General features: G+C 46.4%; 1 protein-coding gene across 1 annotated transcript in view; it reads left to right on the forward strand.

Moving 5' to 3' along the window:
• Positions 1-18,725, forward strand: part of Itpr2 (inositol 1,4,5-trisphosphate receptor type 2) — a 404,943-nt gene that overhangs the window by 71,564 nt on the left and 314,654 nt on the right. Inside the window, exons 3-9 of the mRNA XM_085839778.1 lie at positions 908-1,023; positions 1,892-1,978; positions 4,371-4,529; positions 8,733-8,831; positions 9,243-9,326; positions 9,509-9,655; positions 11,839-11,934. Of these exons, the coding sequence (XP_085695904.1) occupies positions 908-1,023; positions 1,892-1,978; positions 4,371-4,529; positions 8,733-8,831; positions 9,243-9,326; positions 9,509-9,655; positions 11,839-11,934 (788 nt within the window). The remainder of the gene's footprint in view (positions 1-907; positions 1,024-1,891; positions 1,979-4,370; positions 4,530-8,732; positions 8,832-9,242; positions 9,327-9,508; positions 9,656-11,838; positions 11,935-18,725) is intronic.

The raw sequence follows: 18,725 nt of genomic DNA on the forward strand, positions 1-18,725 counted from the left end.
AAGTCACCTCATAATTCTGTGACATCAGCTGCGTCTGGAGAGCTGTGAGCTGGCTCTTCCCGCTAGGAGGGGTCTCTGCTGTGCTCTTCTGCTTTTGAGGGGTCTCCGCCATGCTCACCTGTGGTCATGAGTTCCGTCCTGCATGCTTATTTGGTCTTTGGTATCAGGACTACAGTCTCGGCTTCTGTTTTGTTCGGTGTTGTTCCTTCCTATTACACTGACTTTCAGGTTTCCACCCTGCATTCAGCCCAGGTATCTGGAGCCTGGAGGGAACCCTGTGGCTGTCATGGTTGTGTGGTTGTTATTTCTTGCAACAACTACCCTGAGCATGGAGAAGGAGTCACAGTATAGGCGCAGACAAGGCATCGTTTTCATCTGGCCTTGAACTCACTATCCCACTGCCTCAGCCTCCTGAGTGTAGGATGGTCACATTTGGCTTCACTGTTCACGTTCCAAGATCAAATACCTCCTTTCAGTTGAGAAACACCTCACTGGCGAGGGGTGGTGGCTGTGCCCAAAATCCTAGCATTGACAAGGAAAAGGCAGGAGGATCAGGAAATCAAGGTCACCCTTGTCTACATAGTAAGAGGGAGGCTAGCCTGGGCTATGTGAGGACACTGTCTCAAAAGTCTGAAGCCATCTAAGAATTGCCTTCTATCGCACTGCACTGCTTTCCTTGTGAGTGGTGTTCCACAAAACCCTGACGAGGGAAAGTCTGCTTTAATGAGATGTAAACAGGTATGTGAAGAGGATGTTGTGGAGTGAGTTAAGAGTTCCTCAGAGAATGACTGACATGACCTCTGCATGGCCTTCCAGATGCTGAGATACCAACACTCCAAACCAGCCTTGCAAAGGGTCTAGAGAGCGCTGGGAGCCCTAGTTATCACTCTGTCTGTTGTTTCCCCAGACTGCCTGTTCAAGGTGTGCCCTATGAATCGATACTCTGCCCAGAAGCAATACTGGAAAGCCAAGCAGGCAAAACAGGGGAACCATACCGAGGCTGCCCTGCTGAAGAAGCTCCAGGTAAGCGCTCCATCCTCCTCCTGCGGCAGGCAGGAGAGCTGGCAGAGTCATAGAGTTCAGATAGACCGAGGTGAGGGGCACAGGCAGGTCCTTTCAGCTGTTATTTTTTAGGGTGTGCCAGACTAACTGTAAGCTCCTCACCAAGCTGAAAATGAATTAATCTAATTAGTAAATCAAATCATATTTTATTCCACCAAGTACTTATTATTTTTTTTTTCCTAATGGACTATGGAGAATATAAAGGCTTTTTCTTTTTCTTTTTTTGGTTTGACTGAGTATGAACTTGCCTTGTATCACTTAAACGCCAGGCACTCTCAGAATTGGAAGCTATGCTTTGAGGTTTTAATTCACCCACTTTTTAAATAGTTTCATGTTACACAGTAAAAAAATTCCTAGTTCCACAGAGCCTTCTACTTAAATGAAACTCACAGTATAGATACAAACTGCCCAAGACAGGTTTGGCTGAATTCAGCAAAGACTGCAAAGTGTGATATATGGGGCACCGGCATCTGGGTGCTCTCAGTAACAGAAAACTTCCTTGCTGGGCGTGGTGGCGCCTGTCTCTAATCCCAGCACTTGGGAGGCAGAGACAGGTGGATCTCTGAGTTCAAGACTAGCCTGGTCTACAGAGTAAGTTCCAGGACAGCCTGGGCTACATAGAGAAACTCTGTTTTGAACTCTCCTCTCCCTGCAAAATGTGTGAAGTTGCCACCTTGTATTATAATCATTTAACCCTTGCCTCTCACCGGCTCCGCTCCCCAGGGGTGCACTCAGTCTGACTTACTCTTGTTACTGAGAATGCTTTGTAAGCCATCCTCGATGCTTGCTGTGGTGTTTCCACCCTGAACACTCGGTTGTTCTCTTGTAGCATGCTGCAGAGCTGGAACAGAAACAGAATGAGTCTGAGAACAGGAAACTTTTGGGAGAAATCGTGAAATACAGCAACGTTATCCAAGTGAGTCTCCATTTTTGTCATCAGAGAGGAAAGTAGTTTGCAGGTGACTTGTGAAATCACCCACGGGGCAGTGTGCCAGTATCTGAGGTGCCATGCTTATTCTTTGGGGATGGTAATTAGTAGGACGTTTTCAGTAAACATCCATTGCACCATGTATGTATTGAATGTGTCTTGCACCAGGCCCCCAAGCCCAGAACATAGGGAATCCATTCAGTGACAAGACAAGACTGTGCAAAAAGGATTTCTAAGGCCCATGAGAAACAGCTCTTTAGAGGGTTGGGCTCCAGCTAGATATTGGCGATGTCTCTTTCTCCAGGTGGATAAGAAGGTTTTCAAGTTGTACACGTAACAGGAAGTCTTCAATTGGCTTTCAGCCTTCACTGTCAGTTCATGCACAAACCCTGATTTATCTTTGCTGCATTCCGTTCTCCTCTTTCATTTGGATCTTTCTGGCTTTTTTTTTTTTTTTTTTAATTTGCTAGTAAGTGCCACACCTTATTCCAAAAAGAATGTGAGACCTTTTCCAAGAAACACAGCACCCTGGGAGATGAAGCCCCAGTCATTGAAGAGGCCCTGTGGTAGCTGGGTGAGGTGAAGTCAAGGGTGAGGCTTGTTTAGAAAACCTGTTTGGAAAGTTTGATAAACCCCCAGCCCAGAGCATTTCAGCTGCTGCTTGGCCACCAGGAATGACCCCTGCCACTGCCCTGGTGTGTGTGTGGGTTCTGCAGCATAGCTCCCATTTAGAGTCTAGAAACACAGCCATTCCCAGAAGTGAGACCAGGAAAGTGTTTCTCTTGTGAGCTTATAAAGACGATGCTGTTTAAAATGGTAAACAACGGCCTCACAGGTTCCTTACAGTAATTGCCACAATGAGGTACTTTATAAGTCTGCTTTAAAGAACAATGTCTCCTGATGTTTTGTCCTGGACCAATGGCATTGTGCCAGAGGGCAGGGCAAAGCTGTTCCCCCACAGGGCAGGATGGGCCTCAGACTCTTGAATGTGGGACCTCATTTAGTGATAGAGAGAGTGGCTTTCAGCTTGGTAGGGCTACACACTCCCAAGTAGTCTTCCAGCGAGTGTCTCTTCAGAGAGTTTTGGTAACTTACTTGAGCTTCTTCTCAAGTACTTCAAGTACAAATGTCTGTCTTCTGAGCCCAGGGCCATATAGCTGCATACTCAGGCTTGAGTGTGTGTGTATGTGTGTGTGTGTGTGTATGAGTGTCCATGAATGAGTGCATGAGTTGTGTTTGTGTGTGAGTGTGCATGTGTGAATGTGAGGGTGGGTGTATGTGTGCATGAGTGTGAGGGTGTGTTTGTGTGGATGTGTGTGAGTATGGAGTGTGCGAGTGTGTGAGAGTGTGCGTGTGAGCGTGCATGAGTGTCTGTGTGTGTAAGCCTGGGGTCAGCCTCGTCTCAGTTGTTCCTTAGGAGCTGTCCCACCTTGTTTTGGGGACAGGATCTCTCATAGGCCTGGAACTAGTTGATTCAGCTAGGCTGACTGCCAGGAGCCCATGGATCTGCCTCCCCTGTGCTGGGATAACAAGTGTGTGTCATCTCATCCTCATTCCTATTTTGACTTTTTAACTTGAGGGGACTGAACTCATGCTTGTAAAGGCGACACTTGATCAGCTGAGCTATTTCCCAGACTCATGGGTCTGTGTGCCTTTATTGGGACAAAGAGAACCAAGGGTAGTGCGTTGAATTTTGCAAAACGATGATTTTTTTTTTTCAATTAAAGATTTCCCTTTGACTCTGAAATTACTCCAGCCTCATCTTGTGGGTACTAAAATGACCACTCTCTTTTGAAAGATTAAAGTAGATGGGAAGTTTATTTTATCTTCATATTTCTATTCAGTAAGGCTATATCTAGGGAAAACTCTGTCCACAGCATCTGTGGAGATGGGAGAGGCGAGGGCTGTTCGTTCTGTATGCATCTGAGAACTGGGAGGTCAGTGGCTCCCTGCTGACTCTGTTGATGCCACAGAGCAGGAGTTAATGCTGTCTGTATGCAGAAGTGCTTAGACACACAGGTAGACGCACATTCTCTCAGGTTTTCTTTAGTGGATTTTGTGGTTGTCAAGTGTTGGTAATGAGTGTGATCTGGGGGACGCTCCAGGTCATTTTGGAAAGCCCGGTTTTAGTTTGTTATGTCTTAGTAGGAGAAGATGTCTTCAGCATCCCCTGGTGTACCTGCCTCACACCAGTCAGCATCACCCTTAGAGCAGAACTCAGGGTAGAGGCAAGAAGCAGCTCGGAAAGTGGGTGCTTGCTGAGCCTTTGGAATAGGTCGCCTGTTTAGTTTTCATCGTAAGCAGTGGTGTGCAGATTTAGGGCTATAACTACTGAGGAGACCGTGGATACAATCACTAATATACATCCCTCCCCCCACAGCTGCTGCACATAAAAAGCAACAAGTACCTGACGGTGAACAAGAGGTTACCTGCCTTGCTGGAGAAGAATGCCATGCGTGTGTCACTGGATGCTGCAGGGAACGAAGGCTCCTGGTTCTACATCCATCCCTTCTGGAAGCTGAGAAGCGAGGGTGATAATGTACGTGTGTGCAAAGCCACGAGGGAAACAAACATCGTGTGATGTTCTTAGAGAACATATCAGGAAGAACACACAGAGATGGGAAATGTAGTTTTCAGCCAGTTAATTCTTAACGAATTAAGGTAGCATATGAAGTAATGGGTTACATTATTGCATTTTTTTGCACACATGGGTGACTATATTTTTTAAACTAGGCTAAATGCATTGGTTTACAGTTGACACCATGCTCAGAAATCACAGGCCAGATATCAGCTCAAGTTAGAGGCATCTCCAGGCAGAGTGTGTGAAGTCTTTTCAAAGAGGCAAGTTATTCTGCTTAGTCAAGATTGAGCTTGCTTGCAAGGAAGAGGACCGCTGTGCCTCCGGGCCTTCGGAATGAACAGGGGAACAACGAGAGTCATGACAAAGCTCCGTTCCGTGTCTTCACAGCCAACTCCTTACAGTGTTGTCATGGTGTGCAGCATCTGAGGGAGGGACTGTGGCATGCTCTCGTTGTTGTTGATGATGCCTGCAGAGTGGGTTGTGCAAAAGGCTGTGGTGTCATGACTGCTTACGTCAGCGGTTCTCAGCCTTCCCAGCGCTGAGACCCTCACATACAGTGCCTCATGTTGTGGTGACCCCCAACCATAAAATTATTTTTGTTGTTACTTCATCACTATAATTGTGTGACTTTATGAATAGCGATGTAAACATCTGTGTTTTCCAGTGGTTCCAAAGGAGCCATGATCCACAGGTTGAGAACCATGGGCTTAGGTCCTCTCTGCTATTTTGTAGAGGGGGTGGGGGGAGTGAAATAATTCCATAGGAACAATAGTTTCATCTTATTTTTTGAGATGGATCTCACTGTATTCCTGTCCGACCTAGCATTTGGTATGTGGTTTAGGCTGATATCTAACTTGCATTGATCCTCCTGCCTCAGTACTAGCTTACGGGCTGCTGGAATTACAGGTGTGCACCACCACCTCTGGCTAAAAGTTCGATATTTTTGTGATAGTCCTTAGCACTTGGAAGATACTCAAAAAAGGCTGGTTCATAAAATAAAATTCCTTACACAGGCCACATGAGCAATATTGCCATGTGAGAAAGTTAAAGTGACTGGGGTGAAAATAAAATTCTCTGTCAGAGTTTTCACAGTCAACCCTTTGGTTACATCTTTAGTGTGCTTGGAGGCATTTTGTGTGTTTGAAATGTCTTCTTTTTCTAGAGAATTTTAAAGTGTGAATTCAATTCCACAGGACATGGGCGCCGTGATTTAATTGGGTTAATAAGTTTTCTGGTGATGTCTTCCTTAGGTAAGGCTTGCTATGCATGGCATGCAGGAATGTGTCAGATTCCTTGGAAAGTCAGTGCTCCCCTCCCCCATATAGTTGATCTGGGCAGAGAGCATGCTGCACTGCATCTTTACTCTGAGTGTATGGTTAGTTACAATCAACTCTCAATTAAAATGCAGTTTGTGAACTGCAGCCATAGAGGATACCTTCCTTCTAGTGCTATATCCAACCCTGCAACCCCCTCGTTACCATCTATGAAAACTAAAGAGCAAACCAAAGGAATCGTAAGCTCAAACCACTAAAGAATAAGATGGCATGCTGGAATGGGCCTCTCAGCTTTTTAGTTAGCAGTGGTGTCCTTTCTCTTTCTCTCCCCGCTTGGAAGCCTCTTGATGGTATCGGTAGAGAGTTGAATGTAACCAACTGCTAAGACAATTAGTTTCAGTAGAAACAAAGTCTTTCACTGGAGCCCGTTTTTTTTTTTTTTTTGTGGCCACCCACAATGCGTTAAGTTGTGTTCTTATCTGGATTCGCTCCACGTAGCCCAGCTGCAGGTCTTCCACCATGCTGCTTGCTGAAACAGTCACTGCGTCTGTTCACCTCCATGTAGCTTTGTGTGTGATGAAGGTTGCAGAGGAAGGCTGGCATGCCCACAGTCCCATATCAACTGCACATGGACTTGTATCACAACTCTCTATCTCTCTTTGCTAGAATAGGCAGCATTTTGAAACATCAACCTACTGTAGTTTGCTGAAGGCAGTTGCAAATACTATCTCTTTGAATGGTTTAATCACGACTGAGTTTCTGCAGAGGTATATTAAATAAAGAGGGAATCTCTATGTTTAGAGGGATTTTTAGATCGCAATCTGCTATTTAGCAATGCGTGAGGTAGCGATTTAGGTCATGCACATTCAACAAGCAGACCTCTGAGTTCAAGCGGAGGGTGATGCAGATATCAGCTGGAGTCCAGGCTGTTGGTTGTACTAAGTGCACGAGGCTGCACTCCATAGGAATGCACAGTTTGGGGAAAACACTTACAGGCTCCCTCACACTCCACCATACACAAAGTCCTTGGCTGCTGCTAAGTTACCAGAAGAAGCATGAGGGACACCCATGAGTGGAAACATCAATGTTTCATTTCCACTTATCCTCTTCACGACTGAGTAGTCACTTTTTCATTTTCAATCTTGACCTAAGTAGACAAGGGTCCTTTATGCTGATGGTAGACTGCAAGGTGTGAAGAGGTGGGATTGCTTTTTAAGTCAGTAGAAAAGCCTAGAGCTTAGGGAGGGATTCTATCTAGCAAGCAGACTTTGCTGTTTTACACAGCGATGCGCCCGACATCTTTTGCAGAGGTGGAACAAGGGCGCTGGCATTCTGACTCCCATTGTGAGGTTCTTCTTATTGTCCCAGGTACCACTTCAAAGCAGGGACAGTCAGATACAGGTTGCGCCACAGCTTGAATGTGGCATATCCGTTACATCGCCCAACAGATGCTTCAGTTTCTTTGCTAAGATATGCTAGAGTGCCAAGGTGGCTAATTGTAAGATGTAAAATAAAATGCCCTCATCCTCCAGTTATGTGCCAAATAGACAGCTTCTTAGACAGTACCCCGATCCTTCGGTACTTCGGGCCTGGAGCCTTACTCCCCTGAGAATAATTCCAGTGTATCTCGTAATGTGGACTGAGACCATGGACTGTTTCTTAGACACATTTGTGTTCTTCCTAGCCCCTCTTAACTGTTCTCTAAAACAAAGATTTCTTTATCTTTATTTTTTGTACACGAGTGTCTGCCTGCATTCATGTTTGGAAGGTCGGACAAGAACCAGAGACCAGACCCACAAGCAGCAGGTTCTTGTCCCACAAACCCAAGGGCAGTCTTTCTGCGTCTGATTAGTGAACCTGAGGCTTCTCTGACGTACTCAGATCTCCAGATAGTTCGGGGCAACATAACTCCTCAACATTATCTACTTAGGGTCACATGACACTGGAAGTGTGAACGAGTGTTTTGGTTTAAGGAACATGGAGATGCCCTGGGTCCCAGTGGTTTTCTTAGTTACAGACCAAACTAATCTATAACTGTTCTAATATGCAACTGGTGTGAAATACGCAAAGGGAAGGCTTTTGATTTTTGCTTCAGAGTGGGAAAGCCCCACACGTGGTAGCAGAGATGGCATAACAACCATCTTTTAAAGAAATTTAGCAGTCACTAGTCACTAGATCACACCATTACTGCCACTAAGAAAAGGGAACTTTAATTGCCTCAAACCGAGTTAGATGCAAGTAAGTAGACTTTGTCATGATTGCACAGACAAATGTAAACATAGAATTGATATTTAGCGCTTTCCCCTGGAACCCTGACAATTCTTATTTCAAAAGAACCACAGGCTCCTACAGTTCTTGTTTTGGACATATCAAATTAGAGGGACCCAAAGGCTCCAGGCCAGACACAGAATAAATATTTTATAAAGTCTTGCCTTGCTTTATATTTCCTGAATACAGAAGATGACATGAGGCTTCATAATTCTGAGATTAGGCGATGATCAGTTAACCAGACTTGCCTTTTAGCGGGGAGAAGACACTGATCTTGTTCTCTGCTGCCCTGTTGAAATTCTAAAGAGCGCCTTGGCAGCCACCTTTAATATGTCTGCTGCAAGGTCTTGTGGGAGGAAACTAACCCCATTATGGCTTCTGAGGAATCCGGCTGACATGGGGACCGATGAGGAATGGGACTGGACCACCTTCACTGGACAGGTTTTGGCAGGGCACCAGAGGATGCGACTGTAGGCATCAGTGTGTGTTTGAACATGCTTCTCAGGGAGAAGAGTCAAGCTGTAGAAGATGACAGCCCGGGAGGCAGGTTGCTGGTGAGGCTTGCTGGGAAGTTTTTAGCCCCACAGAGCATCCATCAGAGTGTGTTTCTGATTTCTAGATCGTTGTAGGAGATAAAGTCGTTCTGATGCCTGTAAATGCTGGGCAGCCCCTGCATGCCAGCAACGTGGAGCTCTTGGACAATCCAGGCTGCAAAGAGGTGAATCCAATCGGGAAAGGAAGGAGGGGGCAGTTATAGATCTTCTCTAGAGGGAGGGAGGGAGGAAGAGAGGGGAAAGAGGTAAAGACAGAAAGGAGAGGGAGGGAAGGAAGAGCACACAGAGGGGGAGGGATAGAAGAAGAGAAAAAGGGAGAGGGATAGAAGGAGGGAGGGAGATCGTGATATTTCTAGATTCTCTCGAGTACCACCTTAGTGGCCTTAGAATCCCTATGGCATCTGTAGGTACTAGCTGTTATTCAAATGATCCTTTGACGATGCTTTTAGGGAGGCCGACACTTTGTTGTCTACAGTTGCTTTTTTTCTCCTTTTCCTGTTTGAAATGGTGATTTCTGGTACAGAATATAGAGTCTACTGTCTTACATCTTTTAACACTCTTTTTTCCATTCCTAGGTGAATGCTGTTAATTGTAACACTAGCTGGAAAATCACTTTATTCATGAAATTCAGTTCCTATCGAGAGGATGTATTAAAGGGGGTAAGTACCTCTCCACACAGATCTCGATGCTCACATTTCACCGAGTACCAGTCCCTGGTATTCTGAAATGTGCACACAGTCATTCAAGGAAAGTCGCTGACCTGGAGTACCAGGAAGGGACTGCAGCATCTCTGGTCTCCGTGGCTGTTGGAAGGACAGCGTTTCTTTGCCTGTCTCTCTAGGGTGATGTTGTGAGACTGTTTCATGCGGAACAAGAGAAATTTCTGACCTGTGATGACTATGAGAAAAAACAGCACATTTTCCTTCGGACGACCTTGCGTCAATCAGCAACTTCGGCCACTAGTTCTAAAGCACTCTGGGAAATAGAGGTGTGTACTTTTTGGGGTGGTGGTGGTGGTGGCACTTTTACTAAATATTTAGATAAATAGATAAAGATACACTAGGTTGTTTGTTTTTGCTGTTATGGGCAACACTGATGGCACGTCCATGACATGGAATGGCTTTTGTGAATTAACATTTATTTCTTTATGGCTGTGACCAACTTGAGAGGAATCTGCCACAATGGAACCCTTCATAAAGCAGAATAAATAAATCAAGGGATTGGAAAGGGAAAAAAGTTCCATTGTGAATTCGCCATTGTTGATCAGACTGGAAGCCGTGTGCCTCTGTGGTACTGCCTGAGCCACAGCAGAAACTCACCTCGTCACCACAGAGAACAGTGCATACTTTTTATTTGAATGCTATTGAAATCAAGAGACTCCTAGTTAAGAATGCTATTCACCAGACTGAGACAAGAGGACAGCCACAAGTTTGAAACCAGCCAGGTCTCCAAAGCAAGTTTCAGGCTAGCCAGAGATACGTATCAAGACTCCGTGACAGAGAAAGAGAATGTTTTATTTCTGAAAGCTTTCACTAATTAAAAATGGCAGTATGGATAAGATGTGGCTTTTTGTTTAAGGAACTATTCCAAACAATGGAGGAAATAAGACATACATAGTTCTTGTGAACAAGCCAGTTCTGAGATCTAATGGACTCTGTAGCCTACAGCAGCAATTGTAACAGTTCAAACATAACACCTCCTTCTTCCTCCTCCCTCCTCCTCCCTCCCTTTCTTCTTCCCTCCCCTCTCTTCCCCCTTTCCTCCCACCATTCTTCTCTCCCTGTCTCTTTCATACAGCTGCCTCTCTGTATCTTACACTGGCCTCAATTTTGGAGTGATCCTCCAGCTTCAGCCTCATGCAGAAATAAATCACAGCTGGCTTTCACTCCTTGAGTTGAAGCCATATGTTTTGCAATGGTTTCTGTAGTGACCTAACATAAAATTGACAGGTTTTTGGGGTTAAAATCAGAATGAAATACTTGCACTGTAGCAGAAGAACTAAAATAAATGTCATCACATTTCACATTTAATGACTAATGTTTCTATCTGTCCTACTCCACTTTCTTTTGCTGTGATAAACACCAGGGTGAAAAGCAACTTGGGAAGGAAGAGAGGGTTGGTTTGGCTCTCAGTTCCAGGTCACAGTCTATCCCCTAGGGAAGGCAGGGAGGAAGGGAACTCTAATGGGAACTTGAGGCAGAAGCCATGGAGGCATGCTGCTTGCTGGCTCACTGGGGCCTATGCTCAGCCTGCTCTTATATAAAGTCCAGTGTTCCTGCAGAGGGGATGGTGCTGCCCATGGTGGGCTGTGCCTTCTTATGTCAATGAGCAATCCAAAAGATCCCCACAACGTGCCTGTTGGCCAATCTGATGTAGGCAGTTCCTGAATTGAGGACCCTCTTCCCAGGTGAATCTAGGTTGTGTCAAGTTGACAGTAAAAGCTAGGTAGCATAGCATCCATTTTTAGCATTTTTTAGCAAACTTGTTTGCACCCTGTCTCAGAGAGGACTAGCACAAGGTGGTCAGAGGGTGTGCTGCTCAGGTACAGGCAAAAGAGAGTGCCAAGGTAGGCATGAGACCTGCAAGGTCGGGAGTAAGGGAGCCAGTAACAGAGCGGGCTAAGTTGCTCTTGACAAAAATATAAGAAAATAATTGTCATTAAAGTAGAGAGTAACAGGAAAATCAGACATGGTACAGGCCAGGAAGTAAGGTCCATATACAACTCCTGGAAAGGGTTTCATGCAGCCTGTGTGAGCCTGGCTTTGATGCTGGTGTTTTGCTCAGACGTTTCCAATTCTGTGGCCTAGTAATGGTATGCATTAGGCAGAGTCTCATTTTGTGGCCCAGGCTGGCCTGGGACTCACTGTGCAGCACAAGGGGACCTTGAGCATTTGGGCAGTCCTGTTTCTCATCATCCCAAGCACTGGGATTTCACTTGTGAGCAGGTATCCCCTGACAGAACTTTTGTATTAAGACAGCATTTACAGGTGTGAGGCATGGGCACCCACAAGCGAGGCATGGCATGTTTCTTGCTCTATGATGGAAAGTTTTATTTTTCTTCTACATTGCTATATATGATGGCTTTGGCCACACAGCAGGATACTCTGGATGTTGACTCTTGCTGACTGACATGTAGATACCATTTGGTCACTAGACTCTCCTTCTCTTTAGGTGGTTCACCATGATCCATGCCGCGGAGGTGCAGGACAGTGGAACAGCCTGTTCAGGTTTAAGCATCTTGCAACTGGGAACTACTTAGCTGCAGAGGTGAGGCTTGGACACTGTGCTGTTAGTCTCTCTCTTTCTGAAATAATGAATAAGGAAACTCCTTTCTGCAAAAGTCAGTGTCGTGTCAGGGCCAGTTTATATAACTCAGTTTTTGCCCATGATAATTCTGGGTTGGTAGTTTTGTTATTTTTCTTGTTGTTTTGATAATATACCCAGAAAAAAGCAGATCAGGTAGGAAAAGAATTCTTTCAGCTCATGGCTGTAAGGTACAGCCCATCATGATGAAGTCTGGGCAGCAGGAACTTGAAGCAGCCAGTCTATGGTAGGGGGCAGAGACTTAAATGCTAGTGCTCAGCCCGCTTTCTCCTTCTTAATGCAGTCTAAGGTCCCAGCCTAGGGGATGATGCTGCCCACAGTGGCCAAGTCTTTCTACCTCAGCCTTCTCGGGCTGATCCCCCACCTGTGTGCACAGAGACCTTTCTCTCAGCTGATGCTAGAGCTCACCAAGTTGCCCACTGCAATCCACTGTCACTGTTAGATCATGAATTACTATGGTTTTGTTATATGCAATGTGTGTTTTCATGTGTTCATATATGTATGTGGAGGATGGATATGCATGTGGGTGTTTGTGTATGGAGTCCATCGGTCAGCCTCATGTCTCTTTGCTCAGGAGTCCACCCACCTTGGATTTTGAGACAGGATCTCTCATTTTACTGTCCTAGCTGATGAGGTCAGGCTGGTCGGCTTGGGACCATGCCTTTACCTTTCTAGACCTGGGGCTATAAGCATGTGCAACCACCCAGCCTTCTCTCCCCTGCGTGGGCTCTGAGGATCAGACTCAGGCCCTTATCTTTGCAAGGGGGGCACTTTATTGGCAGAGCTCTTTCTCTAGCTCTGGCACGGGAGTTATTTTTAAGATGAAAACATTAGTCAAAGACTTGAAAATCCAAACCACTACCACAGGGGCTGGGGATATGGCTCAGTGGCAGAGAACCTGCTAACATGCACAGCAAGCCCTGGCTCCATCCCCAGCATGGCGGCAGAAGCTGTCAAAGGAGGCCCATGGAACGGAACGGGCAGCTGGTTTGCTTATGCATGTGGCTTGGTTTAGAATGTTCTGTGTGGTTTCACTCTTCCCACATCTGTGTGTTATGGACATGGTTGTTTCCTTCTGGTGCTGTGTAGCTCAAGTGATATCAGGCTCACATTCTTTATCCGTCCCATCATGAGCAGCAGCTGGCTTTTATGGCTCACACTACGGAGAGGGAAGGAACTCCTCCTCATGTGAATTCAGCTTGCTTTCATACAAGGAAGTGTGTGGGGTCCAATGGCTGATCCATTGTTGCGTGGATATGTCTGTGTTTGGAAGGTTATTCTGGAAGGTTGAAGGGGAGTTGACCTGAGCAGAAATGTAGCTCAGGGCTTGTCTGTGAACTGGAAGAGGGTGGGCAGTTATCTTTGAAGCTAAGGAATGTTGTTGAATTTGCGTTTAAAGAAGAGTAATTGGAACTGATCTGTCCGGTGTGGTAGCTTTGAGCCATCTGTTGGCTACCAAAGTGAAAGTGGTATAGTGTTTGCACATTAAGCATCCCACACGGGGTGTCCCAGATGGGGACACTTCTGTCACCTAAAGCAAGTGCCAGTGGGCAGGGGTGACTGCAACTATTGTGGAGTCCCTGGAAGAGATGGAGCCATGGGTAGGGGACAGGGAAGACACCACTGAGCAATCCTGAGGACCAAGGGGGCATCCTGGTGATGGCAGGGAGACAGAGCTTGAAGATGTCTGCAGGTGGCAGAAACCAACAGGAGCCCACTCATAGCACAGGCAAAAGGATTTCAGCTTTGCAGGATTGTCGAGGACAGTGGCCCACCTGGAGAAACTGATAGAAGTGCCACATTGATCAATAAAGTAATTCAGTTAATGATTAACTAATTGGCTTAGGTGTTCTTCAAAAGAGGCACGGTCCCTTGATTGCCACACCAGCGCTCCCCTTAGTTTATTACGGTTGATTTGGGTAATCAGAACATATCCAGGTATCAGAATTGATGGCCCCAGGCTTCTCAGCATTTAGGAGTTTGGGGATCGAGCATGGCTGATAGAGAAGATTTTGATCTCATCAGCACAAATGATCTCAGCAGAGGTGCGAGAGAGTGACGAGGGTGACATGTTTAGACACGAACCTCCCAGGAGCCTGGGAGCCCGAGACTCTAGGGTGCTGGGGTGCTGGGGCAACTGGAAACGGGAGTGGGCTGAACCACAGTTACCAGGAGTCAGGGCAGAATTTCACGAGGTTTGGAGGGGGGATGGGGAGCATGGGGTTGGGGTGGGGGATGGGGGCACTGTTGCACAGGTCAAGGTGTAGCCAAGTGGCTTCATGCAGAGTTCTTATGGAGATCCCAGCAGTAGGGGAAGCAGGCTGAGTTCTCACAGCCTGCCCTTCCCAGGGAGAAGCAAAACTCATAAAAGGGAACCCAAAGGCCCCGGTGATGCTTTGTATAACATTTTTTCAAAAATCAGGCTGGGGATTGTCCTTTTATTGCATGGAAGGGAAGCACCCAGCAGGGGACTTGAACACACCAGGGCCTTGATCTCTCTCTCTCTCTTATGAATGTGTTTTAGACATTCCTGATCAAAACAGATGACCTAATCCTTAGCTGCTTTTGAGTTTATGGTTATTTACAGCGGCAGAGAGAGCCTAGAGTTGTACAAATAAAAGACTATGACCCCCCACCCCCGGTTTGACCATGGCCTCCTGGCCACCAAACGCTATGCATTTAACCTCTCTCGGAATCTGAGTTTCCTTGTGTGTGTGGTCAAGGCTATCATATATGTCATATGGGGTTGTGCTAGGAGTAAAGAAGACAGGAGTGTGCAGCTCAGCTCTTGTGTGCACAAGAGTCTAGGAAACTCGACGTACTTTCCCTCTTGGAGAGAGGAAGGAGAGGGTGGAGAACAACACCCCGTTCCCACTAGCATCAGGGCCCTTGTAGCCAGCTACTGGCTCTGTCACAGTGTTTATGTGTTTGTCCCTCTGTCTGTGCATTGTGTGTATGTCTGTCAGTGGTTGTCTTGTTCTTCATAATGTACCCTACCCAGCTCTCCCCTGGGGGTGGGGGGAGAATGTCTCACACTGTAACCAATATTTGGCGTTTCTTTGTTAAGTATCATTGTGTGTGTGTGTTTCTGTGTGTGTGTTATTGAGGCTTGAAGCCAGAGCCCTGGCTGTGTGAAGCAGGCACTCTGCTAATGAACTATACCTCCATGTCTAGTTTCCAATAAATGACAGACTGGCTTTGACTCACTAGGTAGCCCAGGCTAGGCTTGAACTTGTGACCATCCTATCTCCACCTTGCAGGTAGCTGGGATTGTAGGTATGCACCAGCAGGGTCTGCTTGTTCTTGGGATAATCCAGGAGGGAGAAAGTGGAACAGGGCAGCGTAGTTAGTACACCTGTCTGTTTGGGAAGGGAAATCTGCAAGGCTTTGACGTAGGAAGTGCTGTCTCCAGGAGACACCAAACACGTCAGATCCTGTGCATAGCCACACATGGACACAGGCCAATAGCACTCTGGTTTGAGCCAACTGCTATACAGGGAATACCTTGAGCCAGCTCAGTAAAGTGGTGAGCCCAGGTCTAGGAGGAGCTGGGAGACTGACACTGTCAGCCTTGCCTCTATCACAGTGGGTAGTTGTTTATGTGTCTGTCCCTCTGTCTGTGCGTTGTGTGTATGTCTGTCAGTGACTGTCTTGTTCTTCATAAGGGAGGGCCCCTACCCAGCTCCACAGTGTGACGAGTGTCTCACTGAATCTGTGTTCACTAGATGCGGTGGCTGAGTGGAGAGGAGCTACAGCAGCTGCAAACCCAGGAGTTCTGTTCACAGAAAAGGGGTTCTAGTGTCAGAGAGTCTGTGTTTTCCTTAAAGTTAAAATAAACAACCCTTAAACAAAATCCACATATAACAACCAGAGCTGGCCTTGAACTGCTGTACTGATGCAGTCTGCCAGAGGTTTCTAACAGTATCTGGAGATATTTGATTGACACAGTTGTGAGAGGGACTGGACATCAAAGATGGCTAGCACAGAGGGCTACCTTCTCCTCCCTGACAGAATTATCTAGTCCAAAACACAGAGACCAAGAAGCCTTGATCCTCACTAAGCTGAAATTTCGAGGTCATTTACTGAATGCCTACTATGTGGAAGCGCTGACCTGGTTTGGTGCTGGGTGCACAGGTGTTAAGGTGTGGTTACTGTCCTCAGGTTCCTGCAGTCCCCATGGGAACCATGTAACGCACCATTGAGCTGCGGGCTCTTACCGTTTGATGGCTTCCATCATGCATCGGTGCACATGCTAAAACCAGTAAATTTAAAGATGGCAACTTTAAACTAAGAACAGAAAAGAGAAAGAAACCCTACAGTGTTATGATCACAGTTCCCCGACACAACCCGTTAAACCAGCATTCAGCTATGAAGTTCAGTCATTCAGAAGAACACGATGAGCTTATGGTTGTTGTAGAAACAGAGTCCAAGGCAAGCAGAGCACTTCCTATGGGGCTTCCACAATCGATTGTACATCGAGCATGCGCAGTGGGGCTTCCGCAATCGCTTGTACACCGAGCATGCGCAGTTGTAAGACACTGAAGAACAGGCTCTACATTGTGGTGAATGTAGAGAGCATCAACGCTTAGGACAGCACTGGAGGATACAACGCGGGTTTTATTCTGCAAGACCACGGATAGCTTAGGTTTAGCAGATGCCCTTCCTCAGCATGAGGAGCCTCAGCCACACAGTGTTAGAAGATGCAGATTAACTTTCCAGAAACATAGAGGGCCGGAAAACCATGACTGAAATGTAGACATAAGCATTTAATTACAGAACAGGTAACTCAGACATTTGGACTTTATGTGATTGCAGACTTGTCACCTGTCTCTCTGTAATATCACTTCCTTGGGACACATGAGTTAGGCAGCCAAGGTGAAGGTGGCAGATGCGGACTGTACAACTGTGCAGACGTTGTGACTTAGAGACCTTAAGTTCAGGACCGTACCTGTGGGAGAGAAAACAACGTCATCATGGGAACGGCTAACACAGCCTTGGAACCAATCCTGCCCTGTGGGAAGGGCAACACTCGAGCATCTCTGCTCCCCATTCACCGCTTCAGACATTTCCACACTGTGGAGCTCAGTCACCAAAGCAACAACTTGGTATTCCTTTCCAAAGCAAGACAAAGCAAAAAATGTAAAATAATTTTGTTAAAGATTTCACATGGCCTTTGGCTTGGCAAGCCAGGGTCTCATGTTGTTTGGACTTGAACTTGCTATGTTTCAGAGACTGGCTTTGAACTCCTGATATTCCTGCCTCACCTCCCAGGTGCATGCTGCCACACCTGGCTTTCATGTTTTCTTCTAGAGTAGGTTACTTGGGAGTTGGGGAGAGCTCAGTGGATAAGCTGCTTGCCTTGAAAGCACGGGGTCCTTGCCATTCAGGACTTAACCTGAGAAGGGCCAGGCATGGGGGCCTGTGTTTGTAATCCCACCATTGGGTAAATGGAGACAGGCTCTGTGGCCAGCCAGCCTAGCCCATCAGGAGGGCTCTAAGCCAGCGAAATACAGTGTCAAATAAAAAAAGAAGTGAGTGATGTACAACACACACACACACACACACACACACACACACACACACACACACACCAGTGAAGAAAATGGGCTCCCTTATTTGTTTGTAACTAGGTCAGGCGTCCACTAGATGGCACTAAACTCCTACTTCCTAACTCCAATACTCCTAGGTACAGTTAATAAAAAAAATCACTAAAGTGCTGGAAGAGGACAGTCTTGGCGTCCCATGCTCTGAGAGTGAGAAGGCAGGAGGCCAGGATTGTCTGCAGCAGCAGCAGCAGCTGTAAAGTTGAGTCTGAGGCTCACATAGAAGACACTTTCTAGGAAAAAAAATAAAAATAAAAATAAAAGAAACAAACACCAACTAAAACAAACCCCCCAAAGCAAAACAACAGCAGCTAGCTAGGGAAATGGCTCAGCTGGGAGATTGCTTAAGCAGATGAAGGCGATCCCTGGGACCTGCAGTGTGGTTGGTGCTCCTCGCTCATGTTGCCAAAGGGTCTGGTGCCCTCTTCTGGTCTCCACACGTACTGCACCCGCATACAGGAACCCACTTGTCCCCCCCACCCCCACCCCCACCGCCAAAGGACTAGAAAGCAAGACTATGAGCGTGAATCCTGGGCTTCTGTGATTCCAGTCTGTTTACTTCTGTTGTGTGAGTGTAAGATTGCTGGCATCCTGCATCTGACTCGGTACAGCTAGCGCGACTCTTGTGACGACCTGACTTTCTCTTCTGCACACTGCTCTTTAATTGTGTGTTTTGATGAAGGCTACCTGTTGATATTGCCAGTAACCACTACATTCTCTCATCCACTCCCTTCATCTTGTGGATCCTGAATTTGATCTTGGCTATCTCAGTCTTATAAATGCACTAAATATTCTTAGAACTTGGGTCATTTCCCCACAGTGACACCTCTCCTCCTCAGTTATAGGCATTACAACTTAGGAATCAAAATAAGCGTATCTTTCCATGGCAGTTTCTACACTTAGATGCTGATGAATGTAAACATATAAGACTGATGCAAACACCATTCATTTAACAGCCTCGTTTGTGCAGTATGATCTTCCTTTTAGCTTAAAAGCCTCTGAGATCCAGGGAAATCTTTCCTTCAGCATAAGAGCCTATCTGTGGAGTCGCTCTGTTTTGGCTCACACCTTTCTGCTTGCTGGAGGCAGGACAGGAGATGTTGCAGTCTCTCAGGGTGTGGCTTGCATTCC

Source organism: Mus caroli, unplaced genomic scaffold (assembly GCF_978045245.1).
Source record: "Mus caroli unplaced genomic scaffold, Mus_caroli_1 scaffold_7, whole genome shotgun sequence".
In the NCBI taxonomy this organism is placed as follows: domain Eukaryota; kingdom Metazoa; phylum Chordata; class Mammalia; order Rodentia; family Muridae; genus Mus; species Mus caroli.